This window comes from Odocoileus virginianus, chromosome 17 (genome assembly GCF_023699985.2).
Source record: "Odocoileus virginianus isolate 20LAN1187 ecotype Illinois chromosome 17, Ovbor_1.2, whole genome shotgun sequence".
NCBI classification, from domain to species: Eukaryota; Metazoa; Chordata; class Mammalia; order Artiodactyla; family Cervidae; genus Odocoileus; species Odocoileus virginianus.
In genome coordinates this window covers 35,707,466-35,732,496 of record NC_069690.1, presented here as the reverse complement: position 1 = coordinate 35,732,496, position 25,031 = coordinate 35,707,466, and the positions used below count along the sequence as shown (strand labels likewise).

The 25,031-nt window shown below is 42.2% G+C and overlaps 2 protein-coding genes across 5 annotated transcripts in view; one reads left to right on the top strand and one right to left on the bottom strand.

Moving 5' to 3' along the window:
- B4GALNT2 (beta-1,4-N-acetyl-galactosaminyltransferase 2 (SID blood group)) overlaps positions 1-25,031 on the top strand; it is a 61,964-nt gene that overhangs the window by 10,555 nt on the left and 26,378 nt on the right. For all 4 annotated transcript variants that reach the window (XM_020871229.2, XM_020871231.2, XM_020871233.2 and 1 more), the window contains exons 2-3: positions 13,455-13,655; positions 14,955-15,092. In XM_020871229.2, coding sequence (XP_020726888.1) covers positions 13,455-13,655; positions 14,955-15,092 — 339 coding nt within the window. The remainder of the gene's footprint in view (positions 1-13,454; positions 13,656-14,954; positions 15,093-25,031) is intronic.
- Positions 5,765-6,590, bottom strand: LOC110123361 (large ribosomal subunit protein eL39-like). Its single transcript, XM_070479328.1, has one exon. It carries the CDS (start codon positions 6,551-6,553, stop codon positions 6,398-6,400), a length of 156 nt encoding a protein of 51 aa, XP_070335429.1. The 5' UTR covers positions 6,554-6,590; the 3' UTR covers positions 5,765-6,397.

Sequence of the window (25,031 nt, the reverse complement as noted above, 5' to 3'; positions counted from 1 at the left end):
CTCTTCCAGAAAATTGGAGATAACAAGGGAACATTTCATGCAAAAATGGGCACAATAAAGGACAGAAACAACAAGGACCTAACAGACGCAGAAGTGATTAAGAAGAGGTGGTAAGGGTACACAGAAGCACTATACAAAAAGGTCTTAATGACCTGGATAATCATGATGGTCTGGTCACTCCCTAGAGCAAGACATCCTGGAGTGTGATGTCAAGTGGGCCTTAGAGAGCATTACTGTGAACAAAGCTAGTGGAGGTGATGGAATTCCAGCTGAGCTATTTCAAATCCTAAAAGATGATGTTGTGAAAGTGCTGCACTCAATATGTCAGAAAATTTGGAAAACTCAGCAGTGGCCACAGGACTGGAAAAGGTCAGTTTTCATTCCAATCCCAAAGAAAGGCAATACCAAAGAATGTTCAGACTACCACACAGTTGCACTCATTTTACACGCTAGCAAGGTAATGCTCAAAATCCTTCAAGCTAGGCTTCAGCAGTACGTGAACTGAGAACTTCCACATGTACAAGCTGGGGTTAGAAAAGGCAAAGGAGGGACTTCCCTGGTGGTCCAGCGGCTAAGACTCTGTGCTCCCAATGCAGGAGGCCAGGGTTCAATCCCTGGTGGTCTGGTCACTTGATCCCACATGCTTCTGCGAAGGCTGGGAACAGCCAAATAAATAAAATAAATAAATATTGAAAAAAAAAAAGGCAAAGGAACTAAAGACCAATTGCAAACATCTGTTGGATCATAGAAAAAAGGGGCATTCAAAAAAATATATATACTTCTGCTTTATTGACTACCCTAAATCCTTTGACTGTGTGAATCACAACAAACTGTGAAAAGTTCTTAAAGAGATGGGAATACCAGGCCACATTACCTGCCTCCTGAGAAACCTGTGTGCTGCTCAAGAAGCAACAGTTAGAACCATCCATGGAAGAGTGGACTGGTTCAAAATTGGGAAAAGAGTACATCAAGACAGTATATTGTCACTCTGCTTATTTAACTTACACGTAGAGTATATCATGCAAAATGCTGGGCTGGGTGAAGCACAAACTAGAATCAAGATTGCTGGGGGAAATATCAGATATGTCAGATATGCAGATGATACCACTCAACAGCAGAAAGTGAAGAGGAACTAAAGAGCCCCTTGATGAGGGTGAAAGAGAAAAGTGAAAAAGTTGGCTTAAAATTCAACATTCAGAAAACTAATATCATGGCACTTGGTCCTATCACTTCATGCAAATAGATGGGGGGAAAAGTGGAAGCAGTGAGAGATTTTATTTTCCTGGGCTCCAGAATCACTTCGGACTGTGACTGCAGTCATGAATCTAAAAGACACTTGCTCATTGGAAGAAAAGCTGTGACCAACCTAGACAGCGTTTTAAAAAAGACAGCAGAGACATCACTTTACCGACAAAGGTCCATATAGTCAAAGCTATTGTTACTGAAATTGCAAGTCCATGTGCCTGATGCACAGTGAGGCCCATCAATATTCAACATTAGAGTTTGGAATAGAGAAAGGTTTGTTACAGATTCATACAAGGAGATGAGTGGCTGATGCCCTAAGAACTCCAAAGTTACTGAAAGTTTTCAGCAAATCCCTTTAAAAGCAAAAGGTGAAGGATGGGCATGGTTAGTTGTTGCAGACTTCGTGTTCGATCCTTTCTTCTTGAGGTCTGGTCATGGTCAGATAGCCATGTTCCTGTAAATCTCTACCAGATAAATGTTATTCTCTACCCTGACAAGAAAGGGCAAAGTCCCAAGGCACAACTTTCACCCCAAAGCCCCAGTCCTGGCTAAGAGGAGGCAGATCTCAGCTGGCAGCTCTTTGAGGGCCAGGTTCCCACATCCTGCCCAGCTGTCATCCCTGAGGGAGCCAGGCATCCAACCCAACTGGCCGTCCATTTGCTCAGGCCACCCAGATGGGGAGACCAGGTCTCTCAGACTGCAGCTCACACAGATGGCCACTGCTGTTAGGTTGCAGAGACAGAGATGAGGGGGAGGTTCACTGCTGCCTCAAGGGCTGAGCCACGGCTAGTGGAAGGGGCCTTAGCGAGAGCTCTGGAGCCCTACAGGACGTAGTCCCCAGTCTGTTCCCTGGGCTGTCCAGCTCACCTTCTGGCCCAAGTCTGGGTAAGCTGGAGGGCCTCCAGGAGAAGGCCTGAATCTGCCTCTCATGTCACTGTCCGCTGGATGGCCGCCACACCACCGCCTGTTGACTCAGTCACCGCCCCAGTGGTCCCCCATTGACAGGTACCAGCGGGCAGGGCACACTGCGGCCCTGACCAGTAGCTGAGCAAGACAGCTAATGGTCTCTCACTGATGGTTGGTTGCTTGTGGGCAGGGCCCACTGAGGCACGGAGCAGTGGCCGAGCAAGCCCTGATGCCTAGCAACAGGGGGCAGGCTAATAAGGCACAGCAATGGCTGCCCGCTAAGGGCTGTGCTCTTCCTGCTGTGTTACAGGAACATCAAGAGCTTCTAAAAGCAGGGAGAGAAAGCCCTGACATCCCTGTAGAAGAAAAGGCTGGAGCAGGGCTTCTTCAGTTGTGGGCCATAGACTCCTGACGGCCCCAGTGACCTCCTCAGGGAGTCTGTAAGGTCAGAACTATTTCACGATAGTATTAAGATGCTAGTTGCCTTTTTCACTATGCTGACTTTGACACTGATGATACAGGGACAGTGTTGGAAAACTGCTGCTGGTACCTTCACTTGAACTGGTGGGAGTTGCATTCTTCCCAGCACACTCAGGGGAAACTTCAGAATATCCTTGATGAAATGATTAAATCAATTGATTTTTTTTTTTTTTTAATACCAATTTTGGACTTCCCTGGAAGTCCAGTGGTTAAGCCTTTGTAGTTCCATTGCAGGGGGCGAGGGTTCAATCCCTGGTGGGAGAATGAAGAAAAAACATGTGGCATGAAGAAAAAACAAACAATTTAAAATATATCTTTTGATGAACAGTAAAACATTCCTACTACAGACTGAAGTGCAGTTATTGCCTCAAGAAAAAGTGCTTGTGCAATTTGAGCAGGAAGCTGAACTAACTGCTTTTTTTCTTATAACCGCTTTTTAAAAATTTATTTTTTAATTGAAGGATAATTGCTTTACAGAATTTTGTTGTTTTCTGCCAAATATCAGTATGAATCAGCTACAGGTATATATATGTCCCCTCCCTATTGAGCTTCCCTCCCCATCCCACCCTCTTAAGTTGTTACAGAGCCCCTGTTTGAGTTCCGAATCATATAGCAAATTCCCATTGCTTATCTGTTTTACATATGGTAATGTCAGTTTCCATGTTACACTCTCTATATATCTCACCCACTCCCTCCTCCCCATCCCTGCCGTGTCCATAAGTCTGTTCTCTCTTTCTCCATTGCTGCCCTTCTAATAAATTCATCAGTACCATTTTTCTAGATTCCACATATATGTGTTAGTATACAATATTTATCTTTCTCTTTCTGACATACTTCACTCTCTATAAATAGGCTCTAGGTTCATCCACCTCATTAGAACTGACTCTAATGCATTCCTTTTTATGGCTGAGGAATATTCCATTGCATATATGTACCATAGCTTCTTTATCCATTCATCTGTTGATGGACATCTAGGTTGCTTCCATGTTCTAGCTGTTGTAAATAACTTTGCAATGAACATTGGGGTACACTGTCTTTTTCAGTTTTGGTTTCCTCAGGGTATATGCCTAGTGGTAGTGGGATTGCTGGGTCAAATGGTTTTATTCCTAGATTTTTAAAGTAACCTCCACACCGTCTTCCATGGTGGCTGTATCAGTTTACATTCCCACCAACAGTGCAAGAGAATTCCCTTTTCTCCACATCCTCTCCCTCTTTTATTATTTGTAGACTTTTTGATTATAACCGTTCTGACTGATGTGAGGTGATATCTCATTGTAGTTTTGATTTGCATTTCTCTAATAAAGAGCAACGTTGAGCATCTTTTCATGTGTTTGTTAGCCATCTCTATGTCTTTGGAGAAATGTCTGTTTCGTCTTTTTCCCACTTTTTGATTGGGTTGTTTGTTTTTCTGGTATTGACTTGTATGGGCTGCTTGTATATTTTGAAAATTAATCCCTTGTCAGTTGTTTCATTTGCTGTTATTTTCTCCCATTCTGAGAGTTGTCTTCACCTTGTTTATAGTTTCCTTTGCTGTGCAAAAGCTTTTAAGTTTAATTAGGTCCCACTTGTTTATTTTTGGTTTTACTTCCTTCCATTACTCTAGGAGGTAGATCATAGAGGATCTTGCTTTGATTTATGTTATCAAGTTGAACTAGCTGCTTTTTAATTGAAATATTTTTTGTCTAAAGAATGAATAAAAATGAAGAATAAGCTGGTTATTCAGACTTCTGTTTTTGGTAGATATCTTTTTTAAAAAATGAACCAAGTGGTCTTGTCCTTTTGAAGAAAACAACTGGTAGTATTTGTTACCAGTCATAAAATTCAAGCTTTCCAAAAAATTAGAACTTTGCAAAATTTATTTCTACTGCAATGAGTTTGAGAGTCTTATTATTTAGAGACTTTTCTGATGAGACTGGTGTCGATATTAATGAATTAATTCTCTGTATTGCATTAAAAATGCATTTGGGGGATCAGCATAGCTCAGTGAACCAATATTTTCCATATGAATGATGCATGGTGTTATAAAATTGAGTGTAGGTAAAAGATCCATTCAAAGTCCAAATCATACCAATGAAAAAAGTTCATTGGTATGATTTCAGATTCCACGTTGCTGCTAACCTTTTAACTACGACTTCTTGATTTTTGGCATGGTATCAAAGATGAATATCCATAATTATCTTTGTTCCACTTGTATATCTGTGTGGGGCTATGTTTTCCTCACATGTTTCAACCAAACGTAACAGATAGAATGCAGAAACAATATAAGGATTCATTTTTATCTATTAAACTAAATATTACAGAGATAGGCAAAAATGTAAAATGATGCCATTTTCTCACTACTTTTTGTTTGGAAAAATGTAATTATTTTTCATAAAAACATGTTATTTGTGTTAGCTTTTAATGGGCTTAATATGTTATTTCTAAATTAATACATACTTTTAAAAACTCCTCAATTTTAATTTCCAAAATGTAAATATTGACAGATATAACCCACAAAAACAAAAGCCCTTTGGGAGTCCTCAGTAATTTTTAAGATTATAAAGAGGTCCAAGGACTTCCCTGACTGTCCAGTGGTTAAGATTTCGCCTTTCAGTGCAGGGCGTGTGATCCCTGGTGGAGGCTTTAAGATCCCACATGCTTCAGGGCTTAAAAACCCAAAACATAAAGCAGAAGAAATATTGTAACAAATTCAATAAAAACTTTAAAAATGGTCCACATCAAAAACAATTTTTTTAAAGAATAGAGATCCTGAGCCCCAGAATACTCAGAACCAGTGATCTGGACAGTCATCAAATGCCTGCTAATATTCCGCAAAAGAGAGATGCTGTGCCTAGCCTCTCTGATGGAGGGGCACACACCATCACCTATGAAGGGATTTTCTCAGAAATCAAACCTGGATCTGATCAAGCCTCTTGATCTAACTACAAATTTATAGAAATTTCAGGGAACAAAGGAACTTAGCCAGGGGCTGGCGGGGCCCTGAAATCAGCACAGTCCAGATGTGGAAAATCCAAATAATGTAGGATAAACAACATGGTTCCTTAAACAAGTAAGTTGCTAGAAAGATATACAGAGGAATCTTTTTTTTTTTTTTTTTTTTAGGTAAACTTGAATTTATTAAATGTCAAAAATATTTGATTTTTTCAACCATTTAAAGATGCATAACTTTAGTTCACAGACCATGCAAAAACAGGTAGGAGCCCAGTTTGCCAAACCCTGGTTCACATCATAGAATAGCATATAAACATGCTTTTTATGGGACTTTCCTGGCAGCCAAGTGGGTTCAATCCCTGGTTGGGGAACTAAGATCCTGCATGTCTTGTGGCAAGGCATCCCCCCCCCCAACAGTTTATTTTAAAAAGGTGCTGCGTTCAGGTACAAGGATGACACATATGTGTACTTCCTGTAACAGTAGGTTTAAGAGCTGCTACTTATAGGGAACAGTAAGGCAACAAAACTTTAAAAAAGCCAGTTCCTAATTTACTAGCTTCTAGTACTTACTAGTACTTCTAAGTACTCGGTAGCTAGAGAACATTTCTCTCATTGGACAGCCCTGTGTCCTGACAGGAGTATTTATTCAGTACGTCATCACAAACCATCTAATACAATAACAGTTCCAACGTTACATATTTATTACTGGTTTCGACTGATAATGAGAAAATAAGAAACATCAGGAGCCAAGCATTACAGTAGTGATGTTCTCACTGTGATACGGCTGCTTAAATAAGTGGTCTTAACACGTGTGCCACTTTTTATGTGAGGCTTCTTATAGACCCAACTTGGTTCTTCTCCAATGTCTTCTCTTGGAGTTGTACCTAACTTTATTGCCAGTTTTCATTCGAATCCATTGAGGAATGGGACGATTCTGCTTTTGCTTCTTGGCCAGGAATCGCTTGATCCTGAAAGTCTTGTGAGAAGACATGGTGAGGACAGAGCTCAACCGCACATAGGATGGCGGAGAAGAGCCAGAGGAATCTATATATTAAAAGGAACTGATGAAACATATCAACCAATGTATGGATCTTATTTAGATTCTGCTTTGATTCTATTTTTAATTGGAGTATAATTGATTTACAGTATCGTGTCAGTTTCTGTGTACAGCAACGTGAATCAGCTCCATGTATACATGTATCCCCCCTTCTTCAGCCTGCCTCCCACCCCACCACACCCCACTCCACCCCTCTAGGTTGTCACAGAGCACCAAGCTGAACTCCCTGTGCTATATATAGCAGCTTCCCACTAGCTATTTTTTTATTTTTTAGCTATTTATTTTATGCATGGTTGTCTCTATATGTCAAATGCTACTGTCTCAGTTTGTCCCACCCTCTTCTTCCGCTCTGTATCCACAAGTCTGTTTTCTATGTATGAGTCTCTTCCTGCCCTTCAAATAAGTTCATCAGTACCATTTTTCTAGGTTCCATATATATGCCTTAATATATGATGTTTGTTTTTCTCTTTCCTACTTATTTCCGTCTGTACAAAAAAAGAAAAAAGAAGGGAACTCTGGGCACATTTGATGGTAATAAAGACTGATTGTTAGGTTTTTAGCTGATAATGGTGGCTGTGTTGTGTGTAAGAACCTTTATCTGAATCCCCCAAGCTTTAAGCAAAGAAGCAGAACTTGAATGAGGATTGCACAATAAGAAATTTATTATAGGAATTAACACAGTTTTGGGACGAGTTCCAAAAAAAATATTAGAGAAAAGTCACCAATCATCATAGGTGAATGAGCTGGAACTGGGAAGAATTCAGAAGCATCTGTTTTCTGGAGTACAACCACAAAGAGATTTGCTGGAGAAGTATATGAAAGGTCGTTTGTTCCTCATGGTCACCACTGCTGTGAGTTCTCAGAAAAAGTTCTTATAGTGAACTTGAGGTAGTTGGTCAGCAGGGCCAGCTGTTGGGAAGGAGGGCTGGACACAGAGTTGAGGGAAAGAGGACCAAGTGGATGGAACTTGCCAGTGTCTGCACTGCCTCTGAATCTCATGCAAATTTCTCTGTGGTCATCCCTAACCTGGCATTACACAGGGAAGGGAATTCCAGCTTGGTTCATCTGAGTACAAAACTGCCACATTACCCTTCAAAAATAGAGTATTTACTGATGAAATGATATGATGTCAAGATTTTCTTCAAAATGATTTGAGAAGTGAGGGAATAGGTGAAGAAACAGGTTTTGTCCAGGAGTAGAAAGTAGGTAATAGGTATAATAAAATTCATTTTATTGCTTTTTTTATTTGTTGTATGTACTTGGGATTTTTTTTCTATAATTAAAAAGTTTTTTTTTTTTTTAAGTACCCTGATCACCCCTTGCATTTTTCCTTTGGAGTATCATTAACTTTATGGGTTTTATTTTATTTAATATGTTATAGTTAATTATAGTCATTGTTCTTGTTAATGTATCAACTATCTCAAATATGGCTGGTAGAAGACCCTTTAAACTGGCTCCTCTTTCTTGGATATAACTGTAGCCTTCTTAGGTAGCCCCCTTCCCTTCTGGCATTACAGGATATTCTGGACTTGCTTTGAATTTTCCTTACCCAAAGCCAGAATCAGCCATTTCTGCCAGGGACTCTGATTTTCTTTAGAGGGGAATGCTGTGTGTAAACCAAGATCCAGATGTTACATGTGCTCATAATTTTTAGTGTGGTATCATTTCTTCCAGGTTCTTCCCTTTTTTTTATTGGAGCATGGTTGATTTACTATGTGTCAGTTTCTAGTGTGCAGCAGTGTGATTCAGTTATACATATTTTTATGTATACTTTTTCATATTTTTTCCACTATGGTTTGTCACAAGATATGGGCTATAGTTCCCAGTGTTGTAGGGTAGGACCTTGTTGTTTATCCATTCTAATAGTGTATATCTGTTAATCCCAGACTCCCAGTTCTTCCCTCCCTTACCCTCCTTCGCTTGGCAACCACGTCTGTTCTCTGTGCCTGTTTCTGTTTTGTAGATATGTTCACTTGTGTTGTATTTTAGACTATACATGTAAGTGATATAATATGGTATTTGTCTTTCTCTTTTTGACTTTGCTTAGTATGATAATCTCTATAACGTGTCGTTGCTCAGTAATGTCTGACTCTTTGCGACCCCATGGACTGTAGCCTACGAGGCTCCTCCATCCATGGGATTTTCCAGGCAAGAGTACTGGAGTGGGTTGCCATTTCCTTCTTCAGGGGATCTTCCCGACCCAGGGATCGAACCCGGGTCTCCTGCATTGCAGGGAGACGCTTTACCCTCTAAGCCACCAGGGAAGCCCTATGATAATCTCTAGGTCCATCCAATTTGCTGCAAATTGCATTATTTTCTTTTCATGGCTGAGTAATATTCCATTGTATAAAGGTGTACCAGACCTTTATCCATTCATGGACAGTTAGGTTGCTTCCATGTCTTGACTATTGTAAATAATGCTACTGTGAACATAGGGGTGCATATATATTTTTGAATTATAGTTTTGTGTAGATAAATGCCCAGGAGTGGGATTGCTGGATCATATGGTAACTATATTTTTAGTTTCTTTCTCTTTTTTTTCTTTTGACTGTACTGGGTCTTTGTTGCAGCATGTGGGCTTTCTCTGGTTGTGTCGTGCAGGCTCAGGAGTTGTGGTGCATGCATGGGCTTAGTTGCCCAGCACTATGTGGGATCTTAATTCCCCGACCAGGGATCAAACTGAGTCCGCTGCATTGGAAGGTGGTTTCTTAACCACCGGACCACTAGGGAAGTCCCTATTTTTAGTTTCTTAAGGACCCTCCATACTGTTCTCTATAGTAACTGCACCAATTTACATTCCCACCAACAGTGTAGGAGGGTTCCCTTTTCTCTACACCCTCTCCAACGTTCATATTTGTAGACTTTTTAGTGATGGCCCCTCTGACTGGTGTGAGGTGTTATCTCATTGCAGTTTTGACTTGCATTTCTCTAATAATTAGCATTGGTGAGCATCTTTTCATGTGCCTCTTGGCCATCTGTATGTCTTTTGGAGAAACATCTGTTTAGATCTTCTGCCCATTTTTTGATTGTTCTTTTTTGTTTGTTTTGCTTTTTGGTTGTCTTGGTTTTGTTGTTGTTATTTAATTGTATGAGCTGTTTTTATATTTTGGAAATTAAGCCCTTGTAGGTCACATCATTTGCAAATATTTTCTCCTAGTCTGTAGGTTGTCTTTCTGTTTTGTTTATGGTTTCCTTTGTTGTGCAAAAGGTTGTAAGTTTGATTAGGTTCCATTTGTTTACTTCTGTTTTTATTTCTGTTGCCTTTGGAGACTGTTTTAGGTCCTTTCTTAAATAAGGGATGTTTAATAAATTAAGAATGGATGTTGGGGGTCTTCCCTGGTTGTCCAGAGGGTGTGACTCCATGCTTGCAGAGCAGGGGGCCCTGGTCAGGGAACTAGATCCCACATGCTGCAACTAAGAGTTCACATGCTATAACTAAGCTTGCATGTTGCAACTAAATATTCTGTGTGCAACTGAGACCCAGTACAGCAAAATAAACAAATTAATTTTAGAAAAAGAACGGAGGGAGTTCAAGAGGGAGAGGACATATGTATACCTACGGCTGATTCATGTTGATGTTTGGCAGAAACCAACAAAATTCTGTAAATCAATTATCCTTCAATGAAAAAGTAAATAAATTTTAAAAGAGAATGGATAATTTTATTAAATGATTTTAAAATCATCTGTCAATATAATCATATTGGGAGTTCTCCTGACCTGAATTTCCACTTGGTGAAATTTATTAATAAATTTTATAATTATTGGAAGGCGAAGATATTGAATAGTATCTTCCTAAGTGAGAAGGAACTTTGAGACCCAAAACCAAAGCAGGCAACTGCATGAAGAGCAATTATGAAGTTTACTGTGGGTGACTTACACATGGGCAGGAGCTGGCAGACGATCCAGAGGCATTCAAAGCTGCAGAAAAGGGTACAGGGGATTTAAGAGACCAAAGCTGAAAATTAAATCTGACTACTAGGGAGAATCTCATCCATGTGGATGGGAAATGGATGTTTTTCACTCCCTTTGTGTGTGTGTAGGCGGGGGAGTGCGGTTCTCATGACCATTAACCATTCACATCAGCAAAAGGCATTCTTCCAGTTTTCATATCAGATGAAGGCCGGGGAAAAGTTAATAGGAAACTCCCCTGGCTTAGGCACACTTCTTGTGAGTAGGCTAAAGCTCAGTCTTGCAGGAAGGGAAACAGGTAATAGTTTAAGGGGAAAAAATTATATGGAATACCATAAAAGTCATTTACCCAGAGAATTTTTTCTCCTCATTTTTGTTTTGTTTTTATTCAATGACACACAGTTTCATTTCCTGCTAGCAGAAGGAAAAGAACCAAACCCTCAAAAAGGCCAAGACCACATTCCCCTATTGTTCCTGATTTGTTTCCTTCTGTTAGGTTGAAAATTGTGTAATGAACTTATGACATTGTTATTCTTTAAAAAAAACAAAAAGAGGACTGTGGGCCTAGGAGGAAGTTGGAGTGGTTTAGCCACATTATAAGACTGAATCATCCTTGCTCTACTGTGAGAGCTTCATTTATTAGTGATGAATCTTTCATTTAGGATACCATTATACTCTGTTTGCTAATATTTGTTCAGCATACTTACAGCATTATTCTTCAGTACTTATACTTGCATCACTGTAAAACTGGCCTTTGTAAATTGGCGTGGAATTGCTTACTTATGAAATATGGATTTCTGATTTTGTTGAGGCCTTTGACAACTTCCTTGTTTTGTTTTTTTTTTCCACTTTAATGGATCTGTTTAGATCATCTCTTTCATCTAGGTATTCAAGATCTAGGCTTCTCCTTGTGTCTCTTACCTATTCTATCTTCTCTTCCTTCTCTCCTTTCCTCTATTCTCAGTTCAGGGGGCCAGATTTAGCTGATACCTGCTTACCAATTCCTGGAAAAGAAATTCTGGCTGATTGGCCCAGCTCTGAGGTATTTGCCTTTGGTCCAACCAGTCAATGGTCAGGGGAGAATCATGTGATACAGCTAGCTCATAGGTGTGATCTCTGTGGGTCAGGCAGGAAAAGAGTCTTAGAGCAAGGAGGTTATTAAGTAGGCAGATATCTCAAAAGTTGTCTCCTCCGTGCTTGGGTTTAATAATTATTCCATTTTAGATGTTTTCTAATTTGCCACCTTCCATTTGCATTGTTATTAGGTTCTTGTTTCTACTTTTCTTAGATTCATTTTGTTATCCATTTTCAAACTTATTTGATTGTTTAATTTATTAATTTTATGTCTTGTGATCAGAGATTTGTATTTAAATTCAGAATTTCCACTCAGCATAATTTTAGTGTATTCCATAGTTTTGTATGTAATATCTTCATTATCCTTATATTTTTGTTCTGATGCTGTCCTTGACTCAAACTGTTGCTTTGGAAAGCTTAAAAATTTTTTTCCATGTTGTGGAAGAGGGGCCTTACTATTATTATAGGTTATATTTAAATTATTTATTTATTTATTTGTATTTGGCTGTGCTGAGTCTTCTTGGCTGCACAGGCTCTTCTCTAGTTGCAGTGAGCAGGGGCTACCGTTCCTTGCAGTGTTTGGGCTTCTCACTGTAGTGGGTTCTCTTATTGCAGAGCACAGGCTCTAGGGCACGCGGGCTTCAGTAGTTGTGGCTTTTGGACTCTATAGAGCCCAGACTCACTAGATGTGGTACACGGGCTTAATTGCTTCACAGCATGTGGGATCTTCCCTGACCAGGGATCAAACCTGTGTCTCCTGCGTTGGCAGGCAGAGTCTTTACCACTGAGCCACCAGGGAAGCCCCTATCAGTTACATTTTGATTGCACTTGTCAGTGTGTGGAGTGTATAATCTAAATGATTTCTACTTTATTGTGGTTTTCTTTGTATTCAAATAAGTGGCCAACTTTTGTAAATGTCCTAAAAGCTCTTTAACAGAATATGAGATCTAAAATGTAGCTGCAGACTTTCCTGGTGGTACAGTGGATAGGAATCTGCCTGCCAATGCAGGGAATGTGTTTTAAATCTCTGGTCCGGGAAGATTCCACATGCCACAGAGCGACTAAGCCCGTGCACCATAACTGTTGCATCTGTACTGTAGAGTCCAGGACCCGCAACTACTGAGCCCTAGCTCTAGAGCCCATGCCCTGAAACAAGAGAAGCTACCTTGATGAGAAACTCACGCGCTGCAATGAAGAGTAACCCTCACTCGCTGCAACTAGAGAAAGCCCTCCTGCAGCAATGAAGACCTAGTGGCAACCCAAAATAAATAAAATACATAAATTAAAAAAAAATTAGTTGCTTTCTTGCTTTATATATTTCTAAGACTTGATTTGGTAGGGAATGAGATGCTAGAGTGTTAGATATGAGAATGTTAGAATCCATGACCACCTTTGGATTTGTAATCTTTCTCCTCCCATATTCTGCTGTTCTTTGCGTAAATAATGCTATTATCTAGTGGATACAGCTCATGACCACTACATGATCTATATCTGTTTTGTAGATCACTCATGTGATCACAGTAAGTGATCTTTTTGGCCCCATTTAATTTTTTTTTGGCCTCAAATTCAACTATGTTGACATTAATACTGCAAGCCTTACTCTTCCCCTCCCCCCCCTTGGGCTCTGGCACATTCTTTTATTTGTGATTTTTCTGAGTGTCTGCTGCAACTTGATTCTTTCCTCTTCTATTTATCAGAAATCAGTCTTGGTAAGTAGTAGAAGATATAGGTTTAATTGACCTTTTCCCTCCAGTTACCGTTCCCATCTATATTATATAATCAGATCATTTTATGTTTCATGTAATCAAGGAAAAAAGATTTACACAGCATTTGCTCTTTTGTGTCCTTACAGCTCTAGGTGTCTGTGGCTCCTCAAGATGTCGGTCCTGTTCTTGGCCCTGGGCATTGTGTTATTTATGTTCAGAAGTGTGTACTTGTATCCAGAATCCAGCAGCAGCAAGGCACCACTCCCTCAGCCTAGTCTGGCTGCCGGAATGCTGAAGCTTCTCCCTGAGGAACATGTCGAGAGCCTCTTTACCCACGATGGAATCTGGTGAGATAGCCAGTTATTCCCCCTTGGTCTGACCTCTCCCCTCCTCCTCCTGTGGCTGACAGTGTCCTATCGTGCCTACTTTACAGCCAGTTTCCTACCTTCCTGCACCTGTGCTGATTGTGAATGTGATTCCAAACTACAGGACCAGAAAAGATCTTGGTCTGCAGAGCACAGACTGTTCCCTACAACAGCCGTCAAAGTCCCTTGTGATTTTGGAGGGCCCATTTAACCCAAACTACAGGAAAGGCATAGCCTTTCTGTCCCTTTGGCTTCCTCTTCAGATGGGTGGGACTGAGATGCCATTGCGACTCTCAAGTTAAAAGCAGTTTGGAGAGGGCTTCCCTGGTGGCTCAGTGGTAGAGAATCCGCTTGCCGATGCAGGAGACAAGGGTTTGATCCCTGGTTCTAGGAAGATCCCACATGCCGCTGAGCAACTAAGCCTGTGCCACAATTACTGAGCCAGTGCTCTAGAGCCTGTGAGCCACAACTAGCGAGCCCATGTGCCTGGAGCCCGCGCTCCACAACAAGAGGAGCCACCGCAGTGAGGAGCCCCTGCACCGCGACTAGAGAAAGCCCGCACAGCAGTGAAGACCCAGCAACAACCAAAAATAAATAAATGAAAATTAAAAAAAAAATAAGTTTAGGGAATTCCCTGCCTGCCTAGTGGTTAGGACTTGGAGCTTTCACTGCTGAGCCTGGGTTCAATCCCTGGTCAGAGAACTGGTCAGAATCCCATGTGGCTTGTGGGATCTTAAGTAGAAGTTTGGTGCAGGAGATGATTCAAGAGAGGGTTTTTTTTTTTTATTACAAAATTTACTTTTTATTATTTAAAACAATTTATTGGAGTATAATGACCGACTATGATGTGTTAGTTTCAGGTGTGTAGCAAAGTGATTCAGTTATACACGTACATATATTCATTCTTTTTCAGATTCTTTACCCATGTAGGTTATTACAGAATATAGTGTAGATTTCCCTATGCTATACAGTAGGTCTCTGTTGGTTATCTGTTTTATATACAGTAGTGTGTGTGTGTTAATCCCAAGTTCCTATCCATCCTCCTGCCACATGTCTGCTTTGGTCACTATAAGTTGGTTTTGAGAAGGGACCTTCTTATCCCTTCCCTTTGCTGTGTCTTTGGTAATGGCTACTGCTGGGATTCTAGAGTCTCAATCCAACCTGGATGGTGGTTGTGAGAAAGGAGAGTCTGGGGGGAACAGCACACTGGGTTAGACTTCAAGCGCCCGGCTCACCCTCTAGCCCACCCAGTCTGTGATCTTAGTCCTCATCTTGTTTTAGGCTCTTCCCGAAAAACCAGTGCAAATGCGAAGCCTGGAAACATCAGGAAAGCTATAACTTTGAGAATGCCTATGGCCAGACTGACCTCCCTGCGGTGAAAATGAGGAGACAAGCTGAATTTGAACACTTTCAGAGGAGGTAATGCAGACCACGGGGGCTCTTGGGCCCTGAGGTGGTGTGGAAGCTCTCCCCCCTCTCTCCTGAGGGTGTAGGGCCAGGGAGAGAAGAAAGGCACTCCCACTCTTGCAGGGTCCCTGGAAAGAACTACTAAGAATAGACCAAGTAAAGAGAACTGAGGAAATAGTCCTTCAGTGAAGATTTACAAAACTTGGAAATTCCCTAGCAGTCTAGTGGTTAGTACTCGGCATTTTCCTTGCTGGGGCCTGGGTTTGATCCCTGGTTGGGGAATGAAGAGGCTATGAGCTACGTTGTGAGGCCAATAACATGCATACAAACCAAAAAACCCCCCAAGACACTTGACATGTCTCAAGCATTTCATAATAAAGAAAGAGGAAAGGAGGGAAAAGACTGAGACATCAGCGCCGTGTTGGCGGCACAGCCTCCACGCACCCAGGCCATCAGAGCCTTTTGTCTCACCAGGTTGCAGTCTGATTCATTTATATGTTGAGAATGTACTGTCCCTCTGCTGTGTGCAAAGCCCAGAGTTAACCTTTGGGATGTGTTGACCAGGATTGTTGGTTGAAAACAGGAGAAATGGATTCTGGCTAGCTTATGTTAAGAGGGAATCTGTAGGAAAGATGTTGGTACTTTCCCATAGCCATAAGTGGTAGGATGACCAGGTTGGGAAATCAAGAACCAGGGGAGCACAGAATGGCTGGGCAGTTTCTTTTCTCTTTTTTCCCCCTAGGAACATTTATGAGTTACAGTGGAAAGCGTGCTGTAATAAATAATAACCATTTAAGGACTTGAACTCTGGAACAGGCTGGATGGCAAGTTGCTTAACATCACAGACTTCAGTATCTTCATATAAAAAACTGTAACAGTTTATGACAGTAATAGCAGTTTATTACAGTGATAAGTTTATTACTGTAATAGGTTATTTGTAAGAAAAACTGTGTTTACATGCAAAGAGCTAGCAACTCATACAGGGCCTGATGTACAGAAGCATTGCAAAAATATTATCTACTGTTTTGCTTAGTTTATTATTAACATTATCATTCTTATCTTCATGGGCAGTACAGGATACAGTAAGAGGAACTTCCTTGATGGTCCAGTGATTAAAACTCCACACTTCCACTTTCGAAAGCACATGTGTGATCCCTGGTTTGGGAACTAAAACCACATCCTGCATGCCATGCAGAATAGCCAAAAAGAAACTAAACACATAAATAACCTAAATAGTAATAAGTGCTATGGGAGGTAAATTAAATATCATGGCCGATGGCATGAAGTTTAATGGGACAATGAAAGAAGGTTACCTTGGACTCTGATTTGTGTTATCTTTTCTTGTCTATCATGATCCCCCATAAAAGAGCATTCCAGAGGGAAGAATTAACAATGCCCAAAGCCAGGGTGGGTTACATGACAGGAAAACAGGCCTTTCCTGATGGCTGCATGACAGGAACGCAGGCCAGGACCATTTTGCCTAGTATGTCAAGGGGAGGCTGGAGGTATGAGCCCAGAGAGGCCATTGGTGACAGCTGTGGTAAGCCAGCAGGTGGAGTGTGCGTTTTGCTTTCTGGGTAATGCAAAGAATTGAACAGTTTTTGTTTATTTGTTTATGATTTATTTTGGTTGCACTGGGTCTTGCTTACTGCATGTAGGCGTTCTCTATTTTCGGTGAGCAGGTGCTATTTGTTGCAGTGCTCTGACTTCTCCTTGTGGTGCCTTCTCGTTGCGGAGTGCGGGCTCTAGAGCGCATGGGCTTCAGTAGTTGCAGCTCGCAGGCTCAGTAGTTGTATACAGGGTTAGTTGCACTGCTGCGTGTGGAATCTTCCCAGACCAGAGATCCAACCCATGTCCCCTGCCTTGGCAGGTGGATTCCTAACCACTGCACCACCAGGGAAATCCTTGAACAGATTTTAAAATTGGCAACTTATTCTATGAGACAGGTGCACGCTAAGTTGCTTCAGTTGTTTCCGACTCTTTGCGACCCCATGGACTGTAGCCTGCTAGGCTCCTCTGTCCATGGGATCCTCCAGGCGAGAATACTGGAGTGGGCTGCCATGCCCTCCTCCAGGGGATCTTCCGGACCCAGGGATTGAACCTATGTCTCTTACATCTCATGTGCTGGCAGGTTCTTTATCGCCACCAGCCCATTCTATGAGATACTTTCATATGTAAAATACCACTGTGGCTTTTCTGCAGAGGATAAACTGGAGGGAAGGTAAAAGGAAGGCAGGGACATTTGTTGAGGTGCTGGGACGAAGGTAAACATTTTCTCCTGCTGCGACAGTTGTATGTGCTGCTTTGATGACCAGTCCCTAGGCTTTACTGCTCAGTTGACTGAGCCTAAGTCTTGAATTAAGGAAGGGAAAAGGGGACTCTCGCCCTTGTGGGTTTGATTTCAAGGGTGAGCCGCGATCCCAGACTCCATACAAGTGGAAGACTCCCTGGAAGACGGAGGAGCAGCAGAAGGGAGTGCTGGAGGTCAGGAAGCCAGTGCAGTGTGCAGGTGACCCTGGCTGGGGTTTAAGCCCTGGGCCCCCACGGCTGTGCGAGGAGCGTGGGGCTCAGTGGTTAACAGTCCTGCCAAGAGAGGCAGACCGGCTGCGTCCTCCGTGTCTCAGATCGGCGACCTTGGAGAAGCAGTTTAGCTTCCTTTATGGGGGGCCATAGGTACAGGTGGGAATGGCGATAGGGCCTCAGGTTGACATTTAGTAAGGTAATCCATGGAAGGCCTTAACAACCTCAGTGAAATTATAGGGTAGTAGAGGAGACAAGAAGATGCAAATAGACATATGACATGGTAAGCGCTCACGCATGCACAGTGTGTGCCCTGGCCCTGGGCCCCCGTAACACCCTGCCTGCCTCCTGCCGGGAAAGCCTGCTGTTTGCCTCCTGGCCTCTATTTGTCGCTGTCTGAGGTCCCTGTGCTCAGGGACTGTTAGCTCCTGGCACAGGGCTATCAGGCATCTGCAGAATTAGCGAATGGTGGCAGGGGAAACACATGAGACGGCTCCATCTCTGTCTGGGATGGCACAGGGCTGCAGAGAGAGAGGTGACAGAGTCCTCAGGAGACCGTGCATGGTGGGGGAAGGGAGAGCAGGAAGGGAGCTTTGAAGAGATTGGAGCCGGCAAGATGGGGATGGGGAGGGATAAGAGGAGGTACTAGCTGGGAGTGGGGGCTCGTCCGGAGGGAGCTGGGCAGAAGGAGTTACGAAGGAACAGATTCCAAACAGGAAGGGCCAAGGCCTGACTGTGTTCTCACCTTCCCCTCCTTCACCTGTTTGAAATGCCCAGCTGTTTTGGGATTATACCTGGCAATCCAGGCGTGAACAAAAACAGAGCCAGATACTGATCACTGATGTAAACTGGGTCTCAGGCCAGTAAGCAAGTTGCTGGGTAAGGAGACTCAGTGCAGGGCAAGGCACTGAGTCAGGCACAAAAATCAGTCTGATCTAAATGACATCTCTCGATGAGCTTATAGTATTATAGAGGAGCATGGAGTGTGTCCTCCCCTGGGGTCAAGTAGCTGCTGTCTGAGTTACAGCCTCCCTGCACCGCCATTGTCTGGGTGCGTGGAACCCAGCATTGAGTGCACATGGGCAGTCTGTGGCCTGGGGAGTGTTTTCAGCAAATTGCATGGAACTCAAGAGTTCCGTCCCCAGCTCAATGGTAATAGCAGTCAGAGGGAGGGATGTGGTAGGGTTTAGGAGGTAGGTCTGAGAATTTAAAAAAGAACATTCAGGAAGAAGGTGACATCCAAGCTGGCCTGACCTCTTTACTGAACCGATCACCTTGTATTCTAGTTATTGGAGTTTGGCTATGGGTTCTCACCCTTCCCAGAAAGGGACTTTACTGATATCTTTGTCCTGGGTTTAGCACAAGGCTGGGCAAGTCACGGAAGGAATGAATAAGAGGCAAGGGGTGAAAAAAAAAGAGGCAAAGGGTGATGTGTGACTCCAGACCGAGCTCTGGGTGTGGTTCACTCCTTAAGGGAAGAAAAGCAGTTTGGAGGATGAAGCTTCAGACATTAAAAAAGAAAGAGAAAAAGCTCCCTTCATTTATTTAGTCAAAAAATCAAGATGCAGACCATTTGAACAGTGTGTTACATTTGTGTTTAAACGAGGAGGGGGTGTTTCTTTGATTGTGTGTGTGCGAAGACACGTTTATATAGGTTGAAGGGAGAAGGATGAAGAGTGATGGTGTTTAACAGTGGGCTTTTGATAGTAGCTTGTAGCATTTGCTAATTTCTGTGGTTCAGCAGTCACACTGTGGCTGATTTCAAGATATGAATAAGATTTCACTGGATTCCAGTTATAAAATATCTCCACCATTCAGATACAATAGATGAAAATAACCTCCAGAGCAGAGATAATAGGGAGATGTAGTAAAATAATTAGGAAGTGGTAAGTTTTGACTGCTTTTCAGCTGTGTTCCCATAATTTAATTTTTGTTAATGACTGTGTTTAAAAGCTGGCTTGCAAAATTCCTGAAAATTCAACAGTTGACTGCACTCTGTGGGTACAGGCTGGCTCTCCCACACCACTATTACCCATGAATATCAATGGCTCTGTGTCCCTTTGTGGTGGCAAGTGATTTTGCCTCACAAGCCGTTTTCAAACACAGTGTCCGAGCTTCCTGATGAACAGTGGACTGGGCCAAGTCACTGAGGCACCCTCATTCAGTGGCCAGTATGCTGGCTACCAATTTAGGGGTATCCAAGAGGCCCAGGTCTGGGAAAAGTTTTCTGCTATTCAATCCCCTCAGAAAGAAAGATCCTGCTTGAGGTTAACAGTGTCCTTCTCCTCACCCAAGTCCTTCAAGGGCTTATTTCCCCCTCCAGTTTGAGGGATTCCCCACCCCCACCCCCAACCTCAGTTGTAATTACACTCTGGATAAACTACTCTCAGATGCACAAACTCCATCTGCTATCTCACTGTTTCTTTCTGCACTGCTGACAGTCCAGTGGCTTCTTGCTGGAATGAGGCATGTCTGGAACTTGTGGGATGGATAGGACTCAGCCCTGGGTTTTTAATGTGTCAATACAGGTGTAAGCCAAGCTATCAGAATTTGGGTAACGCGTTCCAGTAGGTATCAGCTGAGTAGGACCAGCCAACTCTCAGGCCGGGAGCCTGGACAAAGACACTGCCCAGATTCTCCTAGCCCTGTTCATAGCAAAACCTAATTAACAAAGATTGCTTCCGCATTCTCTGTTTCACACACTCTCCTCTGAGTTTCATTTGACATCTTCAGGCTAGAAACCTGTCTCTCTCAACTTAGCAAGTCCAGACTTGTCTGGCCAAGATCAGGTTACCCGAAGACTTTCTGTTCCCGCACACTGAGGGGAATAGGGGACTCTACAGCTCTGGTAACAGCAAGTGGAGATTTTTCTGGGGTGTTGTGGGGAAATTGGGTAATAGAAAAGATGTTATTCCATATAATTTTTATATTGTTACACAGATCAGCACACATAATCACATATTTATGTGTGTATACATATATAAATATATACTACTGGGGTTTTGTGTATATATATTTATTTATTCATCATTGTACTGGATCTTCATTGCTTTGTGCAGGCTTTCTCTAGTTGCAGTTCAGTTCATTTCAGTTCAGTTGCTCAGTCCTGTCTGACTCTGCAACCACATGGACTGCAGCATGCCAGGCTTCCCTGTCCATCACCAACTCCCGGAGCTTGCTCAAACTCATGTCCATTTAGTAGGTGATGCCATCCAACCATCTCATCCTCTGTCATCCCCTTCTCCTTATGCCTTCAGTCTCTCTCAGCATTAAGGTCTTTTCCAATGAGTCAGTTCTTCGCATTAGGTGGCCAAACTATTGGAGTTTCAGCTTCAGCATCAGTCCTTCCATTGAATATTCAGGACTGATTTCCTTTAGGATGGATTGGTTGGATCTCCTTGCAGTCCAAGGGACTCTGAAGAGTTTTCTCCAACACCACAGATCAAAAGCATCAGTTCTTCGGTGCTCGGCTTTTTTATGGTCCAATTCTTAACATGCATACATGACTACTGGAAGAACCATAGCTTTGACTAGATGGGCCTTTGTTGGCAAAGCAATGTCTCTGCTTTTTAATATGCCATCTAGATTGGTCATAGCTTTTCTTCCAAAGAGCAAGCATCTTTTAATTTCATGGCTGCAGTCACTATCTGCAGTGATTTTGGAGCCCAAGAAAAGAAAGTCTGTCACTGTTTCCATTGTTTCCCCATCTGTTTGCCATGAAGTGATGGGACCAGATGCCATGATCTTCGTTTTTTGAATGTAAAGTTTTAAGCCAACTTTTTCACTCTCCTCTTTCACTTTAATCAAGAGGCTCTTTAGTTCTTTACTTTCTGCCATAAGGGTGATTTCATCTGTGTATCTGATGTTATTGATATTTCTCCTGGAAATCTTGATTCCAGCTTGTCCTTCCAGCCCAATGTTTCTCATGATGTACTCTGCATATAAGTTAAATAAGCAGGGTGACAATATACATCCTCGATGTATTCTTTTCCCAATTTGGAACCAGTCCATTACAGGTCTGGTTCTAGCTATTGCTGCTTGATCTGCATACAGATTTTTCAGGAGGCTGATAAGGTGGTCTGATATTCCCGTCTGTTGAAGAATTCTCCAGTTTGTTGTGACCCACACAGTCAAAGGCTTTGGCGTAGTCAATAAAGCAGAAGCAGATGTTTTTCTGGAACTCTCTTGCTTTTTCTGTGATCCAACGGATGTTGGCAATTTAATCTCTGGTTCCTCTGCCTTTTCTAAATCTAGCTTGAACATCTGGTAGTTCTCTTTTCACATACTATTGAAGCCTGGCTTGGAGAATTTTGAGCTTTACTCTGCTAACGTGTGAGATGAGTGCAATTGTGCTGTAGTTTGAACTTTCTTTGGCATTGCCTTAGGGATTGGAATGAAAACTGACCTTTTCCAGTCCTGTGGCCACTCCTGAGTTTTCCAGATTTGCTAGTAGCAGTGAGTGGGGGCTACTCCTGGTTGAGGTGGTCAGGCTTCTCACTGCAGTGGCGTCTCTTGTTGCAAAGCACAGGCTCTAGGTGCCCGGACTTCATCAGTTGCAGCTCTAGGGCTTAGTTGTATATTTTTAATGTAATCAGTACCATAAGAACAAATCATTCTGAAATTTGCTTTTTCTTTCAATGATTTTCTTTCCATTTTAAACAGGAAGTTTACTTAAATGATAAGATTTTTGGACTGCCCTGATGGTCCAGTGGTTAAAAATCTGTCTGCCAATGCAGGGGGCATGCGTTCGATATCTGGTCTAGGAAGATTCCATATGCCACAGGGCAACTAAGCCTGGGCCCCACAATGCAGCGAAGACCCAGCACAGTCATAAATAAGTAAAAACAAACAACAAGATGTTTGACTTGGTAGGAAACTATCCAAGATTCATTTCTTTTCTAGTAATTCATCCTTCCTTAAATACAGATTGCTCTACCTGTAGCAGCTATGTATAAAAGAATTATAAAATTATCCTTGATTTTATGATGATAAATGAAAAACATTAAAATTCTCCAATAGGGGGACTTCCCTGGTGATCCAGCAGTTAAGAATCCACCTTCCAATGCAGGGGACATGAGTTTAATCCCTGGCCAGGGAACTAAGATCCTACATGCAGCAGAGAGGCTAAGCTCACTTGCCGCAGGTGCTGAGCCCGTGGACCTCAACTGGAGAGTCCATGTCCACCTGCCACAACAGAGATCCTGCATGACATAACTAAGACCTGGCCCAGCCAAATCAATAAAATTAAAAAAATAAAATTCTCCAATAGATCAAAGCATGCGACGACTTTTATCTTGTTGTGTTAAACATGAAAGCAAAATAACTTACTGAATATAAAGACAAGAGCTGAGTGAGCCTACTGCTAATGGAGAAAGGGATATTTTCTCATAACTAGTATTCCCCCATCCCATCTCCATTTGATGTTGATCAAAACATACTATTGGCTATTCAGTTTTAAAAAAATGCAGCATGTGGGAATTCCTTGGGTGGTCCAGTAGTTAGGGTTTCATACTTCCACTAAAGTGGCCTAGGTGCCATCTAGTAGGGGAACTAAGATCCCACAGTCCCCTCATTTCAACAATAAACAAACAAGCAAACAAATAAATAAATATGCATGTGCACACACACCAGGAATGGGGAAGGGGAAAATGAAAGAATAAAGAAAACAGTACTGTAGTGATCAGGAGGTGGTAGAACCAAATTGCAGTTTTTCTGATTTCTGCAGTGGCTCCTTGGTCTGGAGGAACAAACCAGCAGGTTTCCTTTCTAGTGGACAGCCCCTGTCTGCTGCTGGGACGCTTCAGTGGTATCTCTAGCCCCTATATCCAGCTGTGTGTGTCTGTCTCATTGATTGGCTGCCCATCAAATCAGAATCTGATCTGCCTCGTGGACAAATCTTGCCAGTCACATAAACTTCCACTGGTTTGCTGAGTGGTGTGTGCCTCTTCATCTTAAATGGCCCGCCTCCTTCAAACCACGTGATTGCCAGTTCTCAGTTTTGATTCCTTCCTTGGGATTTTTGTGGGTCAGCTCTGAGTCTCCTCTTGCTGCTTCACAAAAGAGGAAGTGAGAAGCACCAGGAGACTCTGATAAGTTTTTAAGAGTTACCTATACATTTTGTTCTTTTTAATTGCTATACAGCTGTGAGTATGAATGCATTGAATTTTATTAAGCCATTCCCCTATTGAAAGATACTCCGATTTTTAGAAAATTTTCATTATTACAATTTCATAATTTATAATATTACATTGTACTTACATTCTTTCCTTCATTTATTAGGATGTGTAAAAGGATGTTCATTTCAGACAGTGCTGAAACAAACCTTCTTATATGCATGTCCTACTGTTGACAACTGCAGGTTTCTCCCCCTACCTATAACATCTGAATTGCTCAACCACAGGATCTGCTTATTTCTGCTTTTAGTAAATATGGCCAGATTGCCTTCAAGAGGACCTATATTAATTGACACTTTCATGAAGAGTCGGTAAATATAGTGCCTTGTTTATATACATGCTTGCGGGCAAAGTCACTTCAGTCCTGCCTGACTCTTTGCGACCCTATGGACTATAGCCTGCTAGGCAGCTCTGTCCATGGGATTCTCTAGGCAAGAATACTGGAGTGGGTTGTTGTGCCCTCCTTCGGGGGATCTTCCCAGCCCAGGGATGGAACCCATGTCTCTTAAGTCTCATGCATTGGCAGGCGGGTTCTTTACCACTAGCACCACCTGTGAAGCCCTGTTTATATATATATATATATATATATATATATATATATACCTTCTACCTAATCAATACTCATTATTATCAAATTTTAAAACTTCAAGGAAAAGGTGCTGGTTTTTATTTATTCATTTGACTCACCATCTCCATAATGTGCCTGCTCAGTAGTTGCTGCTTTCGAGTTCAGTTACCCTACGGCATGGGTTCTTAGTTCCCTGACTAGGGATTGAACCCATACCCTATGCAGATTCTTAACCACTGGACCATCAGGGAAGTCCTCTTTCATGAAGTTTTTTATTTATCTGTTTAGGGCTGTGCTGGGACTTTGTTGCTTTGTGTGGGGTTTTCTCTAGTTACGGCTAGTGCGGGCTACTCTTTGTTGCAGTGCATGGGTGGCCTCTCGTTGCGTAGTCGTGGTGTACAGGTTCAGACAGGTTCAGGAGTTGCCGCTCACAGGTTAGTTGCCCCACAGCATGTGGAATCTTCCCGGACCAGGAATGGAACTTCTGTTCCTTGCATTGGTAGGCAGATTATTATTTACTGCACCACCAGAGAAGTCTGCCTTGTTGTTTTCTTAAAGTTTCATTTCCGTGACTTATATTGAAGCTGAATGTATTTCATATATTTACTGGCCATTTGTATTTCCTCTTCTGTTAATTACCTATTTCTGTCTCTTTCCTCTTTTAAATTTTGGCTTTTTCATGTTCTCATA

Bases quoted from the DNA above. Each gene is read 5' to 3' on its own strand.
- LOC110123361 (XM_070479328.1), bottom strand. From the start codon at position 6,553: ATGTCTTCTCACAAGACTTTCAGGATCAAGCGATTCCTGGCCAAGAAG.